The following is a 16,907-nucleotide window of genomic DNA, read 5'->3' as shown; positions in this document are numbered from 1 at the left end:
AGTACCTGACTTTTATTTTCTTTTCTTTTTTTTTGATAAGTGAGGCTTATCAGCATTTAGTTCATCCTTAAGATTTACTGACATCAGAATCTGACAGATAAGAAGCAAGAATCTAGTTTGTGACTTAGTAATAAGATACACAAAGTAAACTTGACTAAGCTCAAAATCAGAATTTGCTTGTGTTAATGAGTTTCCACATAAACAACTAATTCAAACATGGGATTTCTAGTATGTTAAAGACTACTAGGTCAGCATCTAGCACATTTATCCTCATTGGATTGAATAGTCACAGAACTTTCAAAATACTATCAGAGTTTAAAAGATCCACATCAGATAACAATCAGCATTTAATGAATTTCAATTTAAGCACAGATTATATGAAAATAAAACAATTTGTAAACACTGATCATAAAGTCTGATGCATGAGAACAAAAACTAAGCAGATTTAGAGAAAGAACCTGAAATCATTCCAAGTTCATTTACCAATCTTGTAAATGTAGCTACACATAGTGGTTTTATGAAGATATCTTCTAGTTGTTGATCTGTTGGAACAAAATGCAATTCTATTGTACCTTCCATCACATGTTCCCTTGTGAAATGGTACCTAATGCTGATGTGCTTTGTTATTGAGTGTTGAACTGGATTACCTGTCATAGCAATAGCACTTTGATTATCACAGTAAATAGGGATTTTAGAAAATTCTAACCCATAATCCAGTAACTGATTCTTCATCCAAAGAATCTGTGCACAACAGCTTCCTGCAGCAATATATTCTGCTTCTGCAGTTGATGTGGAAATTGACTTCTGTTTCTTGCTAAACCAAGAAACCAATCCGCCTCCAAGAAATTGGCAGCTTCCACTAGTGCTTTTCCTGTCTATTTTGCATCCTGCAAAATCTGCATCTGAGTAACCTATTAGCTTAAAATCTGATTCTCTAGGATACCATAATCCTAGATCAGCTGTACCCTTAAGGTACTTGAAAATTCTTTTCACAGCTATTAAGTGAGGTTCTCTTGGATCATCCTGAAATCTTGCACAAAGACAGGTAGCATACATGATATCAGGTCTACTTGCAGTTAAATAAAGTAATGAACCAATCATACCTCTGTAGTTAGTAATATCTACTGTTGAAATAGTATCTTTATCTAACTTGGTTGTAGTGGCCATAGGAGTGGATACAGTTGAACAATCTTGCATTCTAAATTTCTTCAGTAAATTTCTGGTGTACTTGGATTGACAGATAAAAGTACCTTCTTCATTTTGCTTGACTTGAAGTCCCAGAAAATAGCTGAGTTCTCCCATCATACTCATTTGATATCTTAACTACATTAGCTTTGCAAACCTTTCACAGAGTTTGGCATTTGTAGAACCAAATATGATATCATCAACATATATATGTACCAAAAGTAAGTCCCTTCCATGGTTGAGGTAGAACAGTGTTTTATCAATTGTACCTCTGTGAAATCCACTTTCTAGAAGGAATTGAGCTAAAGTCTCATACCATGCTCTAGGAGCTTGCTTAAGGCCATAAAGTGCTTTGTCAAGCCTGTAGACATGATTTGGAAATTTTGAATCTACAAAGCCTGGAGGTTGTTCAACATAGACCTGTTCTTCCAATTCTCCATTGAGAAAAGCACTTTTCACATCCATTTGAAAGACTTTAAACTTTTTGTAAGCAGCATAAGCCAAAAAGATTCTTATGGCTTCTAATCTAGCAACTGGTACAAATATTTCATCATAATCAATACCCTCCTGTTGAGAGTAGCCTTTAGCAACCAGCCTTGCTTTATTCTTTGTTATTATGCCATCACTGTCAGTTTTGTTTCTGAACACCCATTTTGTGCCAACTACTGATTTATTCTTTAGTCTTGGCACTAGGGTTCAGACTTTATTTCTTTCAAATTCATTTAACTCTTCCTGCATTGCTTGCACCCAATCAGCATCTTGAAGAGCTTCTTCCACTTTCTTTGGTTCAGTCTGAGATAGAAAAGAATGATAGTGACATTCATTTGATATTGCAGTTCTAGTTCTGACACCTGCTTCAGGATCTCCAATAATTAAGTCAGGTGTATGTGATTTGGTCCACTTCCTTGCAGATTGAAGTTGACTTCTAGAACTGGATACTCCCCCATGATCCATGTTATCTCCATCAGCATTTTCTGATGCTCCCCCTGTAGTTATGCTCTCTGAGACTTCAGAATTTGACTTGGATCCTTCAGGATTTGAAGTATTAGAGTTTCCAGAATTATCAGAATTTGCCTCATCAGAACTAGATAGATCAAAACTTGAAGAGCCAGTGTCAGGTTCTGATGCTTCTTGAGAGTCTTGAGATGTGGTAAGATCTTCAGCTTGCTCCCCTAGACAGGTGCATTTTCCTTTGGAGTTGTTACCACAGATTCAACGACATCAGTACTTACAGGATCAGAGTTTAAGTCATCAGAATTTACAGAATCAGAATTTAAGTCTTCATTTTCAAATCTCAGCTGATCCTGATCATTGAAATCTTCAAGTCCAGTAATCTTCTTATCATCAAAAGATATATTGATAGATTCCATGACAATCCTTGTTCTTAAATTGTAGACTCTAAAGGCTTTTGTGGAAAGTGGATATCCAACAAAGATTCTTTCATCAGCTTTTAGATCAAATTTTGATAGTTGTTCAGGATGAGTCTTAAGAACAAAACACTTGCAACCAAATACATGAAAGTATTTCAGATTTGGCTTCTTTTTCTTCACCATCTCATATGGTGTTTTTCCATGCTTGTTTATGAGTGTTGCATTTTGTGTAAAACAAGCAGTCTGCACAGCTTCATCCCAAAAGTAGGTTGGTAGCTTTGCTTCATCAAGCATAGTTCGTTCAGTTTCAATGAGAGTCTTGTTCTTTCTTTCTACAACTCCATTTTGCTGTGGAGTTCCAGGTGCAGAAAATTCATGTTTAATTCCATGCTCTTTGCAGAACTCTTCCATGATTGAATTCTTGAACTCAGTATCACTATCACTTCTTATAATTTTAACAGAATCTTTGACCAACGTATCCAGCTGTCTGACATGATCAGTTATAGTAGATGCAGTTTCATTCTTCTTGTGCAAGAAGTACACCCAAGTGTACCTTGTGAACTCATCCACTATAACCATAGCATATTTCTTCTTTGCAATAGACATGACATTGGCTGGACCAAATAGATCAACATGCAGTAGGTGATAAGGTTCAAGAATTGATGACTCAGTTTTGCTCTTGAAAGAATATTTTCTTTGTTTTTCCTTTTGATATGAATCACAAAGGCCATCAGGAGCAAATACTGATTTTGGCAGTCCTCTCACAAGATCTTTCTTTACAAGCTCATTTATGTTGTTAAAGTTTAAATGAGAGAGTCTTTTGTGCCAATTCCAGCTTTTTTCAATAGATGCTCTACTCAACAGACAGATTGCAGAACCATCAGAACTTGTTAAAAGCCTGGCTTCATAAATATTACCATGCCTGTAACCTTTCAGAACCACTTTACCTGTAGAATTGCTTATAACTTTACAGTGTTCTTTAAAGAAATCCACATGAAAATTTCTGTCACAGATTTGACTCACACTCAGCAGATTGTGTTTAAGTCCTGAGACAAAAACTACTGTTTCAATGATGACATTCCCAAGATTAATATTTCCATATCCCAGAGTTTTTCCCATGTTGCCATCTCCATAAGAAACTCCTGGGCCAGCTTTCTCCACAAAGTCTGAGAGCAGGGCTTTATTTCCAGTCATATGTCCTGAACATCCACTATCCAGTACTAGGATGTTTTTCCTGTTGCCCTGCAATCACAAAGACCACTAATGGTTAGTTTTAAGGACCCAGACTTGCTTGGATCCTTTGGCCTTTTTAAGTTTATTAGCATTTATAGCGGATTTAATATCAGAGTTTATGCTAACATGCTGTTTATCAGAACTTATATCAGACTTTGTATCAGACTTTACACTAGAAGGAATTAAAGCAACTTTCTTCAAAGAAGGTTTTATTTAATAATAATCATAGTACAAACTATGATATTCCTTACAAGTATAAATGGAATACCATAAACTACCACAATGAAAACAAGGATTTTATGGATTAAATCTAACAGACTGACTCTTAACTCCTGACTTAGGAGGTAAAGAGTTTATATTCTTATTCTTCCTGCAAAAAGAGGCAAGATGGTTAGAGTTTCCACAGTTATAACATTTCTTTCTAGGAGCATTAGGAACAGGCATATAATTATTGCTTTTATTCACACCTTCCTTTCCATTCCTATTTTTTTTAGCTGCCTTTACCTTGTTAACACTCCTTATTTCTTTCAGTTTATGCTTAAGTTGCTTCTTAGTCATTAAGCCTGTGTTAACTTCAGCTGGTTTATCCTGTTCTAATTTGTCAGAAGTTGACTTCTCCTTAACTTCTGTTACAGACTCTTTCATCTTTTTAGAATCAAACTTTTATAGTTTTAGCTACAAACTTAACAGGATTTACCTTTGGCTTAGCAGTTCGTTTAACAACAATTGGCTCAATTTGTTCAGTTCCTTTTTCACTTTTATCATCTCCATAACCTAAGCCCTCTTTCCAGTTTCCACTACTTAATAAATTATGAGTTGTTCTGCCAGAGTTAGTCCAACTCCTGATAATCTCTTTTTCTTTTTCTAACTCAGTTTTGAGAGATTTCTTGAATTTTAGCAATTCATCTCTAACATAAAAAGCATCATCTCTTTCTTTCTGAGTTTGATGGAACTTAACTAACTCCTTTTCTAAATAGTCATTCCTTTTCTTATAAGCAAGATTTTCAGAAGTTAATCTTTCACATGTTAAAGTTTGATCTCTGTAGCTAATAAACATGGTTTTAAGATATAATCTCAACTCAGTAATATAATCAATATGAAAAGCATAACTTGTTTGAGGTACCTTTAATTCAGCAGTATCAGGGCTGCCATCAGCATTTGCCATTAAAGCATAATTCACCTCATCTTCAGAATCTGAAGAGTCTGTCCAGCTTTTCTTCTTTGTGATAAGTGCCTTGCCTTTGTCACACTTTCCTATCTTGCAGTCAGAAGATATGTGGCCTCTTTCACCATAATTGTAGAATTTGACATTTGAGTTGTCTTCTCTGTCAGACTTTGCACTTTTTTCTTCATACTTTCTGAACCCTTTCTTATCAGTACTTCCACCTTTCTTGGAAAACTTCTTTCCCGATCTGAATTTCCTATAGGCTATCTTTATGATACCCTTCACCATAAGAGCACACAATTTCATCATCTCTTCATCAGCATCTATTTCAGGTAAACTTTCAGTTTCTAAATCATCATCATCAGAACTTGATGATTCTAAATCAAACTTTATGATGAGAGCCTTTCATTTGCCTTTCTTTGAGACATCCACTTTGGGGGATTCCTCCTCTGCCTTAAGAGCAACTGTCCTTGACTTTCTCCCATGTCTCTTGCTTCTTTGATCCATCTCAAGTTCATAAGTCTTGAGAATACCATAAATTTCATCAAGAGCATAGTTGTCTCTTATAGTAGTAGACTTCAAATCCCAACTTTCAGGAAGAGCTAAAAGGAATTTTAGATTTGAATCTTCAAGATCATATTTCTTGTCCACCAGTGACAGATCATTCAAGAGTTTGACAAACCTGTCATATAAGTCAGTTAATGACTCATCACCTTTTGAGTCAAAGTGCTCATACTCTTGAGTGAGTATAGTCCTCCTGTTCTTCTTGATTGCATCAGTTCCCTGACATCTTGTCTCCAAAGCATCTCATATCTCCTTTGCAGTCTTGCAATGAATTACCCTGTTTGACATGACATTATCAATGGCACTATGCAGCAAATGCCTTACCTTTGCATCTTTGGCAATAGATGAGATATTTTGAGTTTCTTCAGTTTTGGTGGGCTTGGTTGGATTTTCTGCTTCTTCAGACATGATTGTTTTGGGTCTTTATTCTTTTTTCAAATTTATTTATAATTTACAACTGTATATGTGTTAACAGATAGGCTCTGATACCAATTGTTAGGTCACACAACACTGTAGAAGGGGGTTGAATACATTGTTTAATACAATCAAATCGATTTCGAACAGAAGTAACAGTAAACAGATATATGCAATATAATAAACTCTGTTCCAATGGAACTGTTCTCTCTCAGTGATGAACAAATATCACGAGAGCTGTTAGGTTACAATGTATGATCTTCTCGATAATGATAACACATATAGTGTAAACCTATGTCTGTGTTTATATAGTACACAGTTACAAGATAACTTCTAATTGATATGGAATATTATTCTGTCTCCTAAAATATATCAATCAGATATCTTATACAATTCTTTTAGTGCTCTAACTCTTTCCATGCATATCTTCTTTTATATTAGTCTCGATCTTTTTTCCTGTAAATCAGCTTCCTTCCTTAACTATAAGTCATCTCGTACTTAAGTTCTGATATCTATCTTCTGATATTTATCTTCTGATAACCTAAGTTATGATATCCTTAAGTTCTGACTTCCAGTAAGTACTGATTCCAGTAAGTACTAATATTTCTTGTTTGTGAAAATCTGAAAACTAAACATGAAATATATTAGACATGACATCTCAAATATATCTAACATCACGACCAGGAACAAAAACTGACAGCTCTTTCGATATGACACTTGGGAGGATTTTCCGCATCCTGTTCGCTGAATTAAGATCTCATTCAGTTTTTCCTTCCCCTCGTAGTACATTTGGATTCCGTCATCATCCTATCTGTTTTTAAACTCATCAATAACCCTCTTCTGCTTCAAACTTTCTCCCTAAACATATTGAAAAACTTCCTTCCCCACTTCGCCACATATTTTGAGATTGCTAGAAGTTTTGGTAACAGGTGTATTGCTGGCAGATTTTTCCAATATTCAGCTACCTCATCATGGAAATTATCCTTCTTTAGCCATGTATTCTCAAATATAAAATGAAATTGCTTCTTAGAGATAGACGTGGTGAACAACTCATGCTTGATAGGGTCATGGTCCGACTTTATCACATGAAAAACCGTTAAGTTATATAACAAAAAATTTCCCCACCACATATTATTAGCAAAGCACCTACCTAATCTTTCATGAACCCGACTAGTTATCCCTCTACTCTCTTCCCAAGTGAAATTACCACCTTTAAGCTCTAACTGAATCAAGTAACTGTCCTCAACAACATTCCTAATCCTGTCCAGCAAATATTGAGGATGCTTGTTTTTCCCTTTCTTGTCACTGCTATACATGAGATCATTGAAGTCCCCAAATATACACCAAGGAAGTTACGAATTGGAGGCGAGATTACAAAGAAAATCTCTGAAAGCTTGTCTTCTTTCCCTTTTAAGGAAATCGTAGATACATGTCAGGCGCTAATCTCTTCTATTACTTTATGTTATTATGATGTCAATATAATTTTGAGACGAATCTAACATATTACGTATCATATTATGCTTCCATGCCAATCTTACTCCTCTACCCTATTTATCAATTGAAAAAACTTGGCATAACCTAATTTTGAAGCAATAGCTTCAATTTTATTACTATCATCTAAAGTTTCAGACAAAAATAAGAGATCAGGCTTATGAAATTTTATTATCTCCTTCAACACACAAATTGTACGAAATGAGTCCACACCTCGACAGTTCCATCCTATGGCATTCATTTATGATGGTTGGCTTGCCTTGCAAGCTCAGCCGGACTCTTGTTCGTAGATACTAATAAATCCCCATTAAAAATACCATTGTATGTACAGTTCTTTTCTTTCTGAAAAATATTTAAATGGTGGCCCAAATCCACTTTCATATGGCCCAACTCATTCTCTATGCCTCTCCTACATTTTCGTTCCTCAAACTTAAGGCTCTCATTCTCATCCTCAATCTGCTCATACAAAAGATTAGATGTAGTTGTAAATCCCTTTAAATTAGCTCCATTTAATATCATTGATTTTTTGCTTTCATCTCGGTGATCTGTTACAACCCCCATTCTAAAATCACTCGCCACATTTATCTCCTTTCCTTTTTTCGAAAACTTTTCCCTCGAAAAGCTCTGTTGGTTATTGTCTCTATCAATCCTAGCCTCACATATGTCATCATTCTCCTCCCTTAGCCATTTGCTCTGAGATTACCTTGCCACCCTGTGCAGCGGTGCTTTGAGCCATCTTCCCCAATCTTTCACCACCTCTTCATCTCCTCTATCATTGTGGCTCCTGGAAAATCTATCTGTATGACTAACGCATAAAAAAAAAGAACTCCCCCAATATTTCATATTTGCACTCAACTATAACTACAACTACTTTCCTATCCTTCTTGACTATTTTCTTATTCCTCTTCAGTGGCTTTCGTACAACAATTCTAATTATCACCCCCATACAATCCCTCCAAATTGATGTATTATTTTCTGTGTCGTACTCGAGGCTCCAAAGAAATTTCCAAACTGCTTGCCCACCGCTTCCATCATGTACTCCACTGGGAGGTTGTATAGCTGAATCCATATGTTCAGGAATCGAATCAGGGTTTTATTTGTGCTGGATTTTCACCTGCTGCTACCTTCTCCAAGGCTAACATTGTATTATCAAAGGACCAAGACCCTCTTTTTTCTACCTATTGCATATCTTCTTTCCTATAGAATTGAAATAGATATATGCCAGATTGAATATTCTTAACATTTATTCCCATCATAGGTCTCCTCGCGATTTTAGACTTCATAGCTTTTGTATTGACACTTTTTTCCTGTAAGCAATCTCCGTACAATACAGAGTTCATGTCTGTTCACGCTCTCGTCAATGTCCCCTTTTAACACAAAAACTTCATTTTCCTCCTCTGCAATTACTAGACTCGCCATATTTTGCCCAATATCTTCTTCATTCACATAATGATCACGACCTAAAACTCCCACAATGTACTTAATCTCTTACGAATATGGAGAGAAAAACAAAACTCTCACATGAATATGGAGAGAAAAATAGTTACTTACAAATTAAAAGACACAATTTGATCACGGTAACAATCGATGTACTAATGATCGGTAAGGTACGAAATTTTTTTACAAACAAAAAAATAAATAAAATCTCCTAATGATTATATTCAACCGTGGTCTATATGTTATAAAAATTGTCTAATTCGACAAAAAAAGTGTGAAATAATTAAATTATAGAGATGTAAAGTGGTACACTCATCCATTATTGAAATTGGGTTGTTGCCCTGTACTGGTGTTGGGCTTATGTAGTCCTTATTCAAATTCATCTATCGCTTTTGAGTTGAAGGTTCCATAATTTGCAAGAAAATACGACTGAAAATGTTGTTATTTTTTTTTTGAAAAATAAAAAAAAAGTTGAATTCCTTTACATTTCACGAAGGGTATATTATTACAGTAATATTTTTTACCGTGGAAGTGAAAAGGCTCAAATGCCACGTCCTTGGTCATAGGTGGTTAGAGACTTCTTGTAGTGTACATCATAAACTCTTGGAAATCAATGTTCCTAGAAATGTGGACGGTCTATCAAATGCTTCATCTCAATTCTTAATAAACTTATACATAGAGTTCTAGGAACCCAACCTTCCACAGTAAAAACAGAGCATATTCTGTTATAAACAACAAAATGGCTTCCTCAAATATTCAAATTCCATTGAAAGTGTTGATCCATAAAGAAGAGAAAAGAGTGATATTTGCTGAGGCAAACAGTGATTTTGTTGACATTCTGTTTAGCTTCCTCACAATGCCAATGGGGACTATTGTTAGACTCTTGTCCAAACATCCTAATTCTGCGGAACAACCAACCATCGGAAGCTTCAACAATTTATATAAAAGCATAGAAAATCTTGAAGCAGAGTATTTTGCATCTGAAGCATGCAAAGATATGTTGTTAAATACAAGAAACTCAGCAGAAAGGGAGTGTCAAAAGCTTAAAATCAACATTGATGATAATAAGTCCGTCGATTATTATACGTGCGAGGATATGGACTGTACAAAAAATAATTCCCCTTCCTATTTGAGCACCTACCGTGGTGTACTATGCAAAAACTGCTGCAATTATTTAAACAGAAAAGCACATTTTATTCCGATAAGGTCGACAAGGGGTCTTTGTTCCCACGAATGCATGCTTCGTGATAACAGATGATTTAAATGTAATTCCTAATATTCCGTCATCAGTTTTTGGATCATTTAAAAGTTCTGGAATTACAGATTTTGGAGTACTTGAAGAGAAGACTTTTAATATTGGATCCATTGAGGTAATTTTTTCTATTAAAATTTTATAAATGTTATTTACATTCCACACATTGCTCTTCTAATCAATATTAATCCTTCTTGTGACAGATAATAGATTTGCTTAGATACTCAATCCTGTCGAAGACTCCTTTAACTAGAATGTTTTTTTGCAATAAGGAAATTATGATCAACAAATCAGTTCAACCTGTTAAATGCAAGATGAGTACAGAGGGCATCATTAGCTTCTTCTGTTTTATTCTGCACAAGATTTCTAGTAACCTCCAGAAGATGACGGTTAAAGTGCTGGTGCAGAAATCGAGTAGCAAGATATTGTTAGCTCAGTGTTCAGAAGATTTCATAAACTTCCTATTCAACTTGCTCACCCTTCCATTAGGAAATGTTATTAGCATGTTGGAAAGCGATAACAGTCCAGCACTTTGTGCAAAAAATATACATCAAAGTGTATCAAATTTGAATGTTGGTGAATACATCGAATCGCAAAAAATGGAAGATATTTTACTTTTCCCTCAATTGTCTATGTTTAATCTATTTCTCAAACAACAGTTCCATTTTAAAGAAAATAGCATTCATAAATTTTACTGTTCCTCTAAAGTTGCATATGGGAAATTTTTCTTCTACCAGTTGACTACCAAATATGCTGGTTCACATTGTGAATTAAATTTAGTAAGTCCGGTGGATGAATGGGGGATTTTAAGGCGGCCTACAAAGTTTATGGTGACAGATGACTTGGTAGTGACTCCATTATCATCAATGTCTTATGTCAAATATATCCAGAGTTCAAATGTTTCTCCAAGTGATATTGAGGAACAGGTGATCCACATAGGTAGGAAAGAGGTGAGGAATCCCAATTAAATAAAAAAGAAGAAGCTTAATTGTAGTGCTATGTACCTTATATTATGTGTTATAATTATGGTTTGTTTGAAATACATATTGCAGGCATTTACCTTATTGAGGGAAGCACTCATGTCAACTTCAGTTTTAACCAATAGCCTCAAGCATTTGATACGGACCAAGCCAGACACGAAGAAATTAGTGAGGAAGCCAAGTGGTGCTGAGGATCTCGAGGTAGCCCGGAAGAGGTAATAAAGTCAGAAACAGGAAAATTGCTTAATTTTAGAGTAATTTGGCTTGATATGAGTTGACAAATGTCTAGTTTAATAAAATGCAGGCTAATAACTCACTGAGGGGATTACTGTTATCAGCTTCATCTATAATGAATAACCTACAGCACTTGATACAGAGCCTGGGAGGCAGCCCCAAAAGGGAGTAGAGCATACTCAATACCTGAAAATTGCTATCAAGAAGATGGACATTGGTTTAATGTTGACAAAACTGGACGAATGAGGTTTTTTTTAATAATGTACTTGCTAGTTGGAACAGGCTTAATATTGCACAGTACTTGTTAGTAAAAACATTCGTCAAGTTGATATTCTTTGCCATTGTTTATTCTGTTGGTAAGTAATTCTGGGCCTTTTCTTAATGAAAGTTTACGTATTAGTACGAGTTGATGGAATTAGTCTTTTTATGCCGTTGTATCTGGTTTCTATGTTCTTATTTAAACTATAAAAATGTTCTTTTGGAAAATAGAAATTATAGTCATCAATCATCATATGCTTTTGCAAGTTCAATATGAAACCTTCAAATCTACATTTCTGTATGAGGTCTTAAATAGAATTTGTTATAATTACTTAAATTGATGACAGAAATGACGGTTAAAAAGATTGGTGTCTCATGTATTGAAATTGGTTTGAAAGTGTTGATCCATATTGCAGATAGTGACTTTGTGGATATTCTTTTCCATCTTGACATTGCCAAGTTCCAACTGTGGCATCTGGCAAGACTCTATGCATATAGAAGCATTGCAAATCTTGAAATCAAGTATTTTACAACACAACCATGTGAAGATGTTAGTATGTTGCCTTTTACTAGAAACTCCTCAAAACTTAGTGTCAGAAGCTTAAGATCAACAACAATGATATTGAACCTTCATTTGTGAAGGGTCTGTGTTTTTCCATAAAATGCAGATATGCTTCTTCTTTTTTCAGCACTAGGTTTTTGAATTTGAGATGTATGTAAAGTTGTCTTTGTTATTACGGGTGGTGCTAAATGGAGTATCCCTCAGTTATAAGTTATAACCATGCCAGCATTAAATAACAACTTTCTAATCTTGTAAACATTAAGAACATATATAAGGGTAACATGCAAATCTGTTAGCTAAAAAATAATTATCTAAAATTTTACTTAAGGATTTGTACTATATAGGTGTTACATATATTCAAAATATTTTTTATTAATTTTAAATATACAATTAAAATAAATTTAAGTTAATTTTAATCAATACAACTGAAAATAAAACATGTATTTAACAAAAAGATATTCAATAAAAATATCTTTATATTTTCATATTTATGTAAATATTTTAAGTAAATATTATAAATAAAGAAATATTACAATTATAAATATGTAACATATTAAAAAATAGAAAAAAATAAAATTAAAAAACATTACTTATATAAATTCTAAAATATATAATTAAAACATAGTTTATTATATTAGATTTTAATTTTTTTATTAAGAATTAAATAATATTTAAAAATGATTTGAAGTGATATGTTATATTTTTAAAAAATAAAAAGAGAACATTATGTTAGAGCATCTCCAACCATCACCACTATTGTTAGCTAAAAAGTCTAGGTGGCATAGTTTTATACATATTAGCTAAAAAATATACTACTCCAACCATGATATATTTTAGCAAAAAATTTAGATATCTGTATTCCATTTCTATATCTGTTATCTGTTTGTTGATCTGTAGCCATTAGCTAAAATATCAACGGTTTTATGTCAATTTTTTACCTTATTTTAACCTAATTTTGCACATCAATATAAACATATATTCATATTATATTTATAATATATATATATATGTGTTAAATTTTTTATTTCATATTTAATATTTTAACTTTATGTTATATTAAGTGTTAAAATATGATTTTATATTGGACCAATTCTATTAATTATTTTAAGAAACATTACATATTTATAAAAATATTAATAAATCTAATCTAATATATTAAAATATAATATAAATATAAATGTAAAATTTTATTATACATATAAGTTATATATTTTTAACACATATTAAGTGTCTTATTAAAATTATATAAATATATATTAAATATTTTAACTATTAGGTATATTTAGATAATGATAATTTAACTAACCATTTATCTACCTTGGGTACATAAAAATAAAACATTTTTTTATATGAGTTTTGATTTTTGCACGTATTTTAATATTTTTTGATTGAATAATTAAAAATATTATTTGTATTTTTTAAATAAAATAGACAATATGTGTATATTTTAATTTATAAAATATTATTTAAAAATTATATTTTTAACTAATCACAAAAAGTATATTAAAATATTAATATATGTATAAAAGTAAAAATGTCTTAATAAAAATAAAATCAAAGAAATATTTACAAACAGTGAAGGAGTGTATGTGAAATTGGGAATTGATAAGTTATTTATGACCATGTATGTATTTAATGTATTATTTATTTTCGTCAACTTTGCACAGAAAAAGATGAAAAATTACTGCAGGGAGAATTTTTTTACTGGATCATGGTTATGAAGGCTGCATATGTGTTTACTGCAATGATCTAAAAGTTGGCATCCCAAATTTTGGAGTGTTTGAGAGTAAGACTTTGGAACTTAGTTTTAATTAGGTATTTCTATATTGTTTGTCAAAATATAACTTTTCACGCATTCCTAGTCACCTATTTCCATATATTCTTGAGGAATAAGGATGAATTATATTGTTCAATAGTTGCTATATTTCGATCAGTTCCAACCAGATGCCGCGCAATGCCCTGAAAATTACCGGGACTCGAATTTTTAACATAAACCGTGTATGTACTATAATAATTTACTATTGTTTAATAATTTTTCTTAAAAATGTAATTAAGTTTTACAATTTATAATTTGTTTTTATTTAATACTTCCTTTTTCTAGGTAAATTTCTTCTTAATTTTGACAAGGTGGTGAGATAAAAAATCACTAACAAATACAATATAATAGAGGGTAAAAAATAAATTATACTAATTTTTCGAAGATCCGGGCTCTCAAACACCCCAGGCCCCAACCCACTTTTGGTTCAGCTGTGATTTTGAACTATTTAGGCTCCGTTTGGTATTTCTGTTGCAGATAGTTACAACAATTTTTTTCTGTCAGAAAGATATTTGGTAAATTCTAAAATCTGTTGTCTGGAAAAACGCTTTTAGTCTAAAAGTTCTGTTAGCAAAAGCATGTGCTGTTTTCAGCTTTTATAAAAAATAGTTATCAGTTTCACCATCAAACTTTCTCAAAAACATTATTTTTATATATTATATCTCAAAATATTCATAGATTAAAAAAATTACAATATCACACTTTTTCCGCACTTTTTCTCGCACTCCAAACAGGACCTTAATCTCCGAGTAAAGATTATGTTATTGGCTTCAAAAATTACAGAATTTCCGCCAACAATCTCCCACTATTCAATCTCCAAATACAAATTAAAGGATGACCGTAAAGATGGATAACTATACTCTTTCAACTATTCAATCTCTTAAGAAATTCTCGGATTAAGTGATAATTGAACCAAATACCTAAAACAATCTATACTCTTTATTAATAAGAGAAAATGTATAATTTGGTGCTAAAAGTACCAAAATACCAAAATACCAAATTTTGGTACTTACCTGACATAAGTTGACTTCTATTCTCTATCAACTTTGTTTTAAACACAACTCGACTTCTATTCTTTATAAATTTTATTTTCTTTTTCGTTAGTGTTCATCCAATCGTTTTTTTAATTTATAAAATAAAAATATTTTTTAAAAGATTTGTAAATTATATTAAAAATTTATTAAGTTACGTTAAATTAAGTAAAATAACTTATATTTATTTTTAATTTTAGAAAAACTACAAACTACTAACACGAATTGACTTATATTCTCTGTAAACTTTTTATTTATTTATAAATTATATTAAAAAACTATTAAATTACGTTAAATTAAGTAAAATAACATATATTTACTTTTATTTTGAAAAATTACTAACTACAGAGTAAACTATTAATACGAATTGACTTCTATTCTCTGTAAACTTTATTTTCTGTAGTATTATTTTAAAAATAATTAAGTAATAGCAAATGACTTTAGTAACATTTATTAACTTATAAACTGATAATTATTGATTTAACGATCGTATTTGTTACTGTCCATCACAACGTTTATATACTTTAAATTAAAAAAATGTATTTTAACAGTAACAAATTTATGGCCTGTATTTAGATTATATTTAGTAATATTAAATTAAGTTTAATAATATCTATTTACTTTTAATTTGTAAATTATGTTTTATCGATAATTAAGTAATATTAAATAAACTATATTGAAAAAGTTAATTATAAGATAATTATCAAATTATATTAATTAATATTAAATTGTCTAAAGAACAAATATTTGTTCATAAGATAGGGATACAATTAGTTTCACAAAAATAAAACTAATATGTTAGATTTTTTTTATATCAAGTAAAACAATGCAAAACTACAATTATATTGGAAAATTTTATAAGTGATTCGATTCTTTTTAACTACATAACTATTTTTTACAAGTACCAGTTTAATATTTGATATTAATATATTAATTTTAATTTGTGTTTCACACGGATTATGAATAATTATCTACAAATATTAATTCGAAATTTTTAGTTTCGGTCCCGTGTTTCGCACGGGTTGTCAACTATTTATACTAATAAGCGAAACCATGTTTAGGTCCCAAACCTGGGTACTCATTTGAAAATTATACAACTATTTTTAAAATTTTATGTAATAAAATCTCAACATCTCAACTGACAAAACTTAACTTTTACTCTCTGTAAATTTTATTTTCCATAATTTTTATTTGTTGTTGAACATCCAAGCATCGGTTTACTTTAAAATAATCGTATTAATAAGTTAATATGTCAGATTTATATAAGTAAATAATTAGGCGCATGCATAACTCGAACTATACGGTAAAATTTTAGAGTTACACTTAACTTCGATTTTTTTAACTACATATTTTAAAAACATTTTATATATTATATTTAGATCTGTATTTTGCACGAATTATGAGTTTCAGTTTTATGCAAATAATAATGTGATACTGTTATTTTTAATTTCGGGTCCGTGCTTGACACGGGTTATTAACTAGTACATAATAAATTCTTAATCACTTAAATAATCCAACTGTGCTCACCAAACAAAGATTTCTTAATTAACTTGAAACTTGTAGTAAAAAAGAATTTTACTCACCAAACACTTATTTTTTAATTAACTTGGAATTTGCAATAAAAACTTATTTAAGGGAAAGTTCAAATTCCTAAAAAAAAAATTGACTAAACAAAATAGGTAATTTCTTCAATAACATCACAAAGAGATAACTATTGTGTTGTTCCTTTAATAAAAACTAAATGTAACAATAATTAAATGTTGTGATTGGAACTCGTAGATTTAAAAGCCTTTTACGATGAATTAAATGCAGTTTACATGCAAGTACAGTACAGAGAATTTGGGGATTCTAAGCGTCATCAAAGGCTTAGTTCCAAAAAAACTCTTCACATCTCATGACACTTGTTATATATTCC

At 31.7% G+C, this 16,907-nt stretch overlaps 1 protein-coding gene across 1 annotated transcript; it reads left to right on the top strand.

Moving 5' to 3' along the window:
* The first annotated feature begins 9,598 nt into the window (after positions 1-9,598).
* Positions 9,599-16,890, top strand: LOC141689758 (uncharacterized). Its single transcript, XM_074494145.1, has 7 exons — positions 9,599-9,962; positions 10,150-10,229; positions 10,315-11,061; positions 11,164-11,306; positions 11,608-11,681; positions 11,931-12,137; positions 16,772-16,890. The coding sequence occupies exons 1-7, from the start codon at positions 9,599-9,601 to the stop codon at positions 16,888-16,890; spliced, it is 1,734 nt and encodes a 577-aa protein (XP_074350246.1).
* Positions 16,891-16,907: the final 17 nt, after the last annotated feature.

Source organism: Apium graveolens, chromosome 2 (genome assembly GCF_009905375.1).
Source record: "Apium graveolens cultivar Ventura chromosome 2, ASM990537v1, whole genome shotgun sequence".
Taxonomy (NCBI): Eukaryota; Viridiplantae; Streptophyta; class Magnoliopsida; order Apiales; family Apiaceae; genus Apium; species Apium graveolens.
Note: the sequence above shows the minus strand (reverse complement) of the source record. Positions and strands in the feature narration are given on the sequence as shown.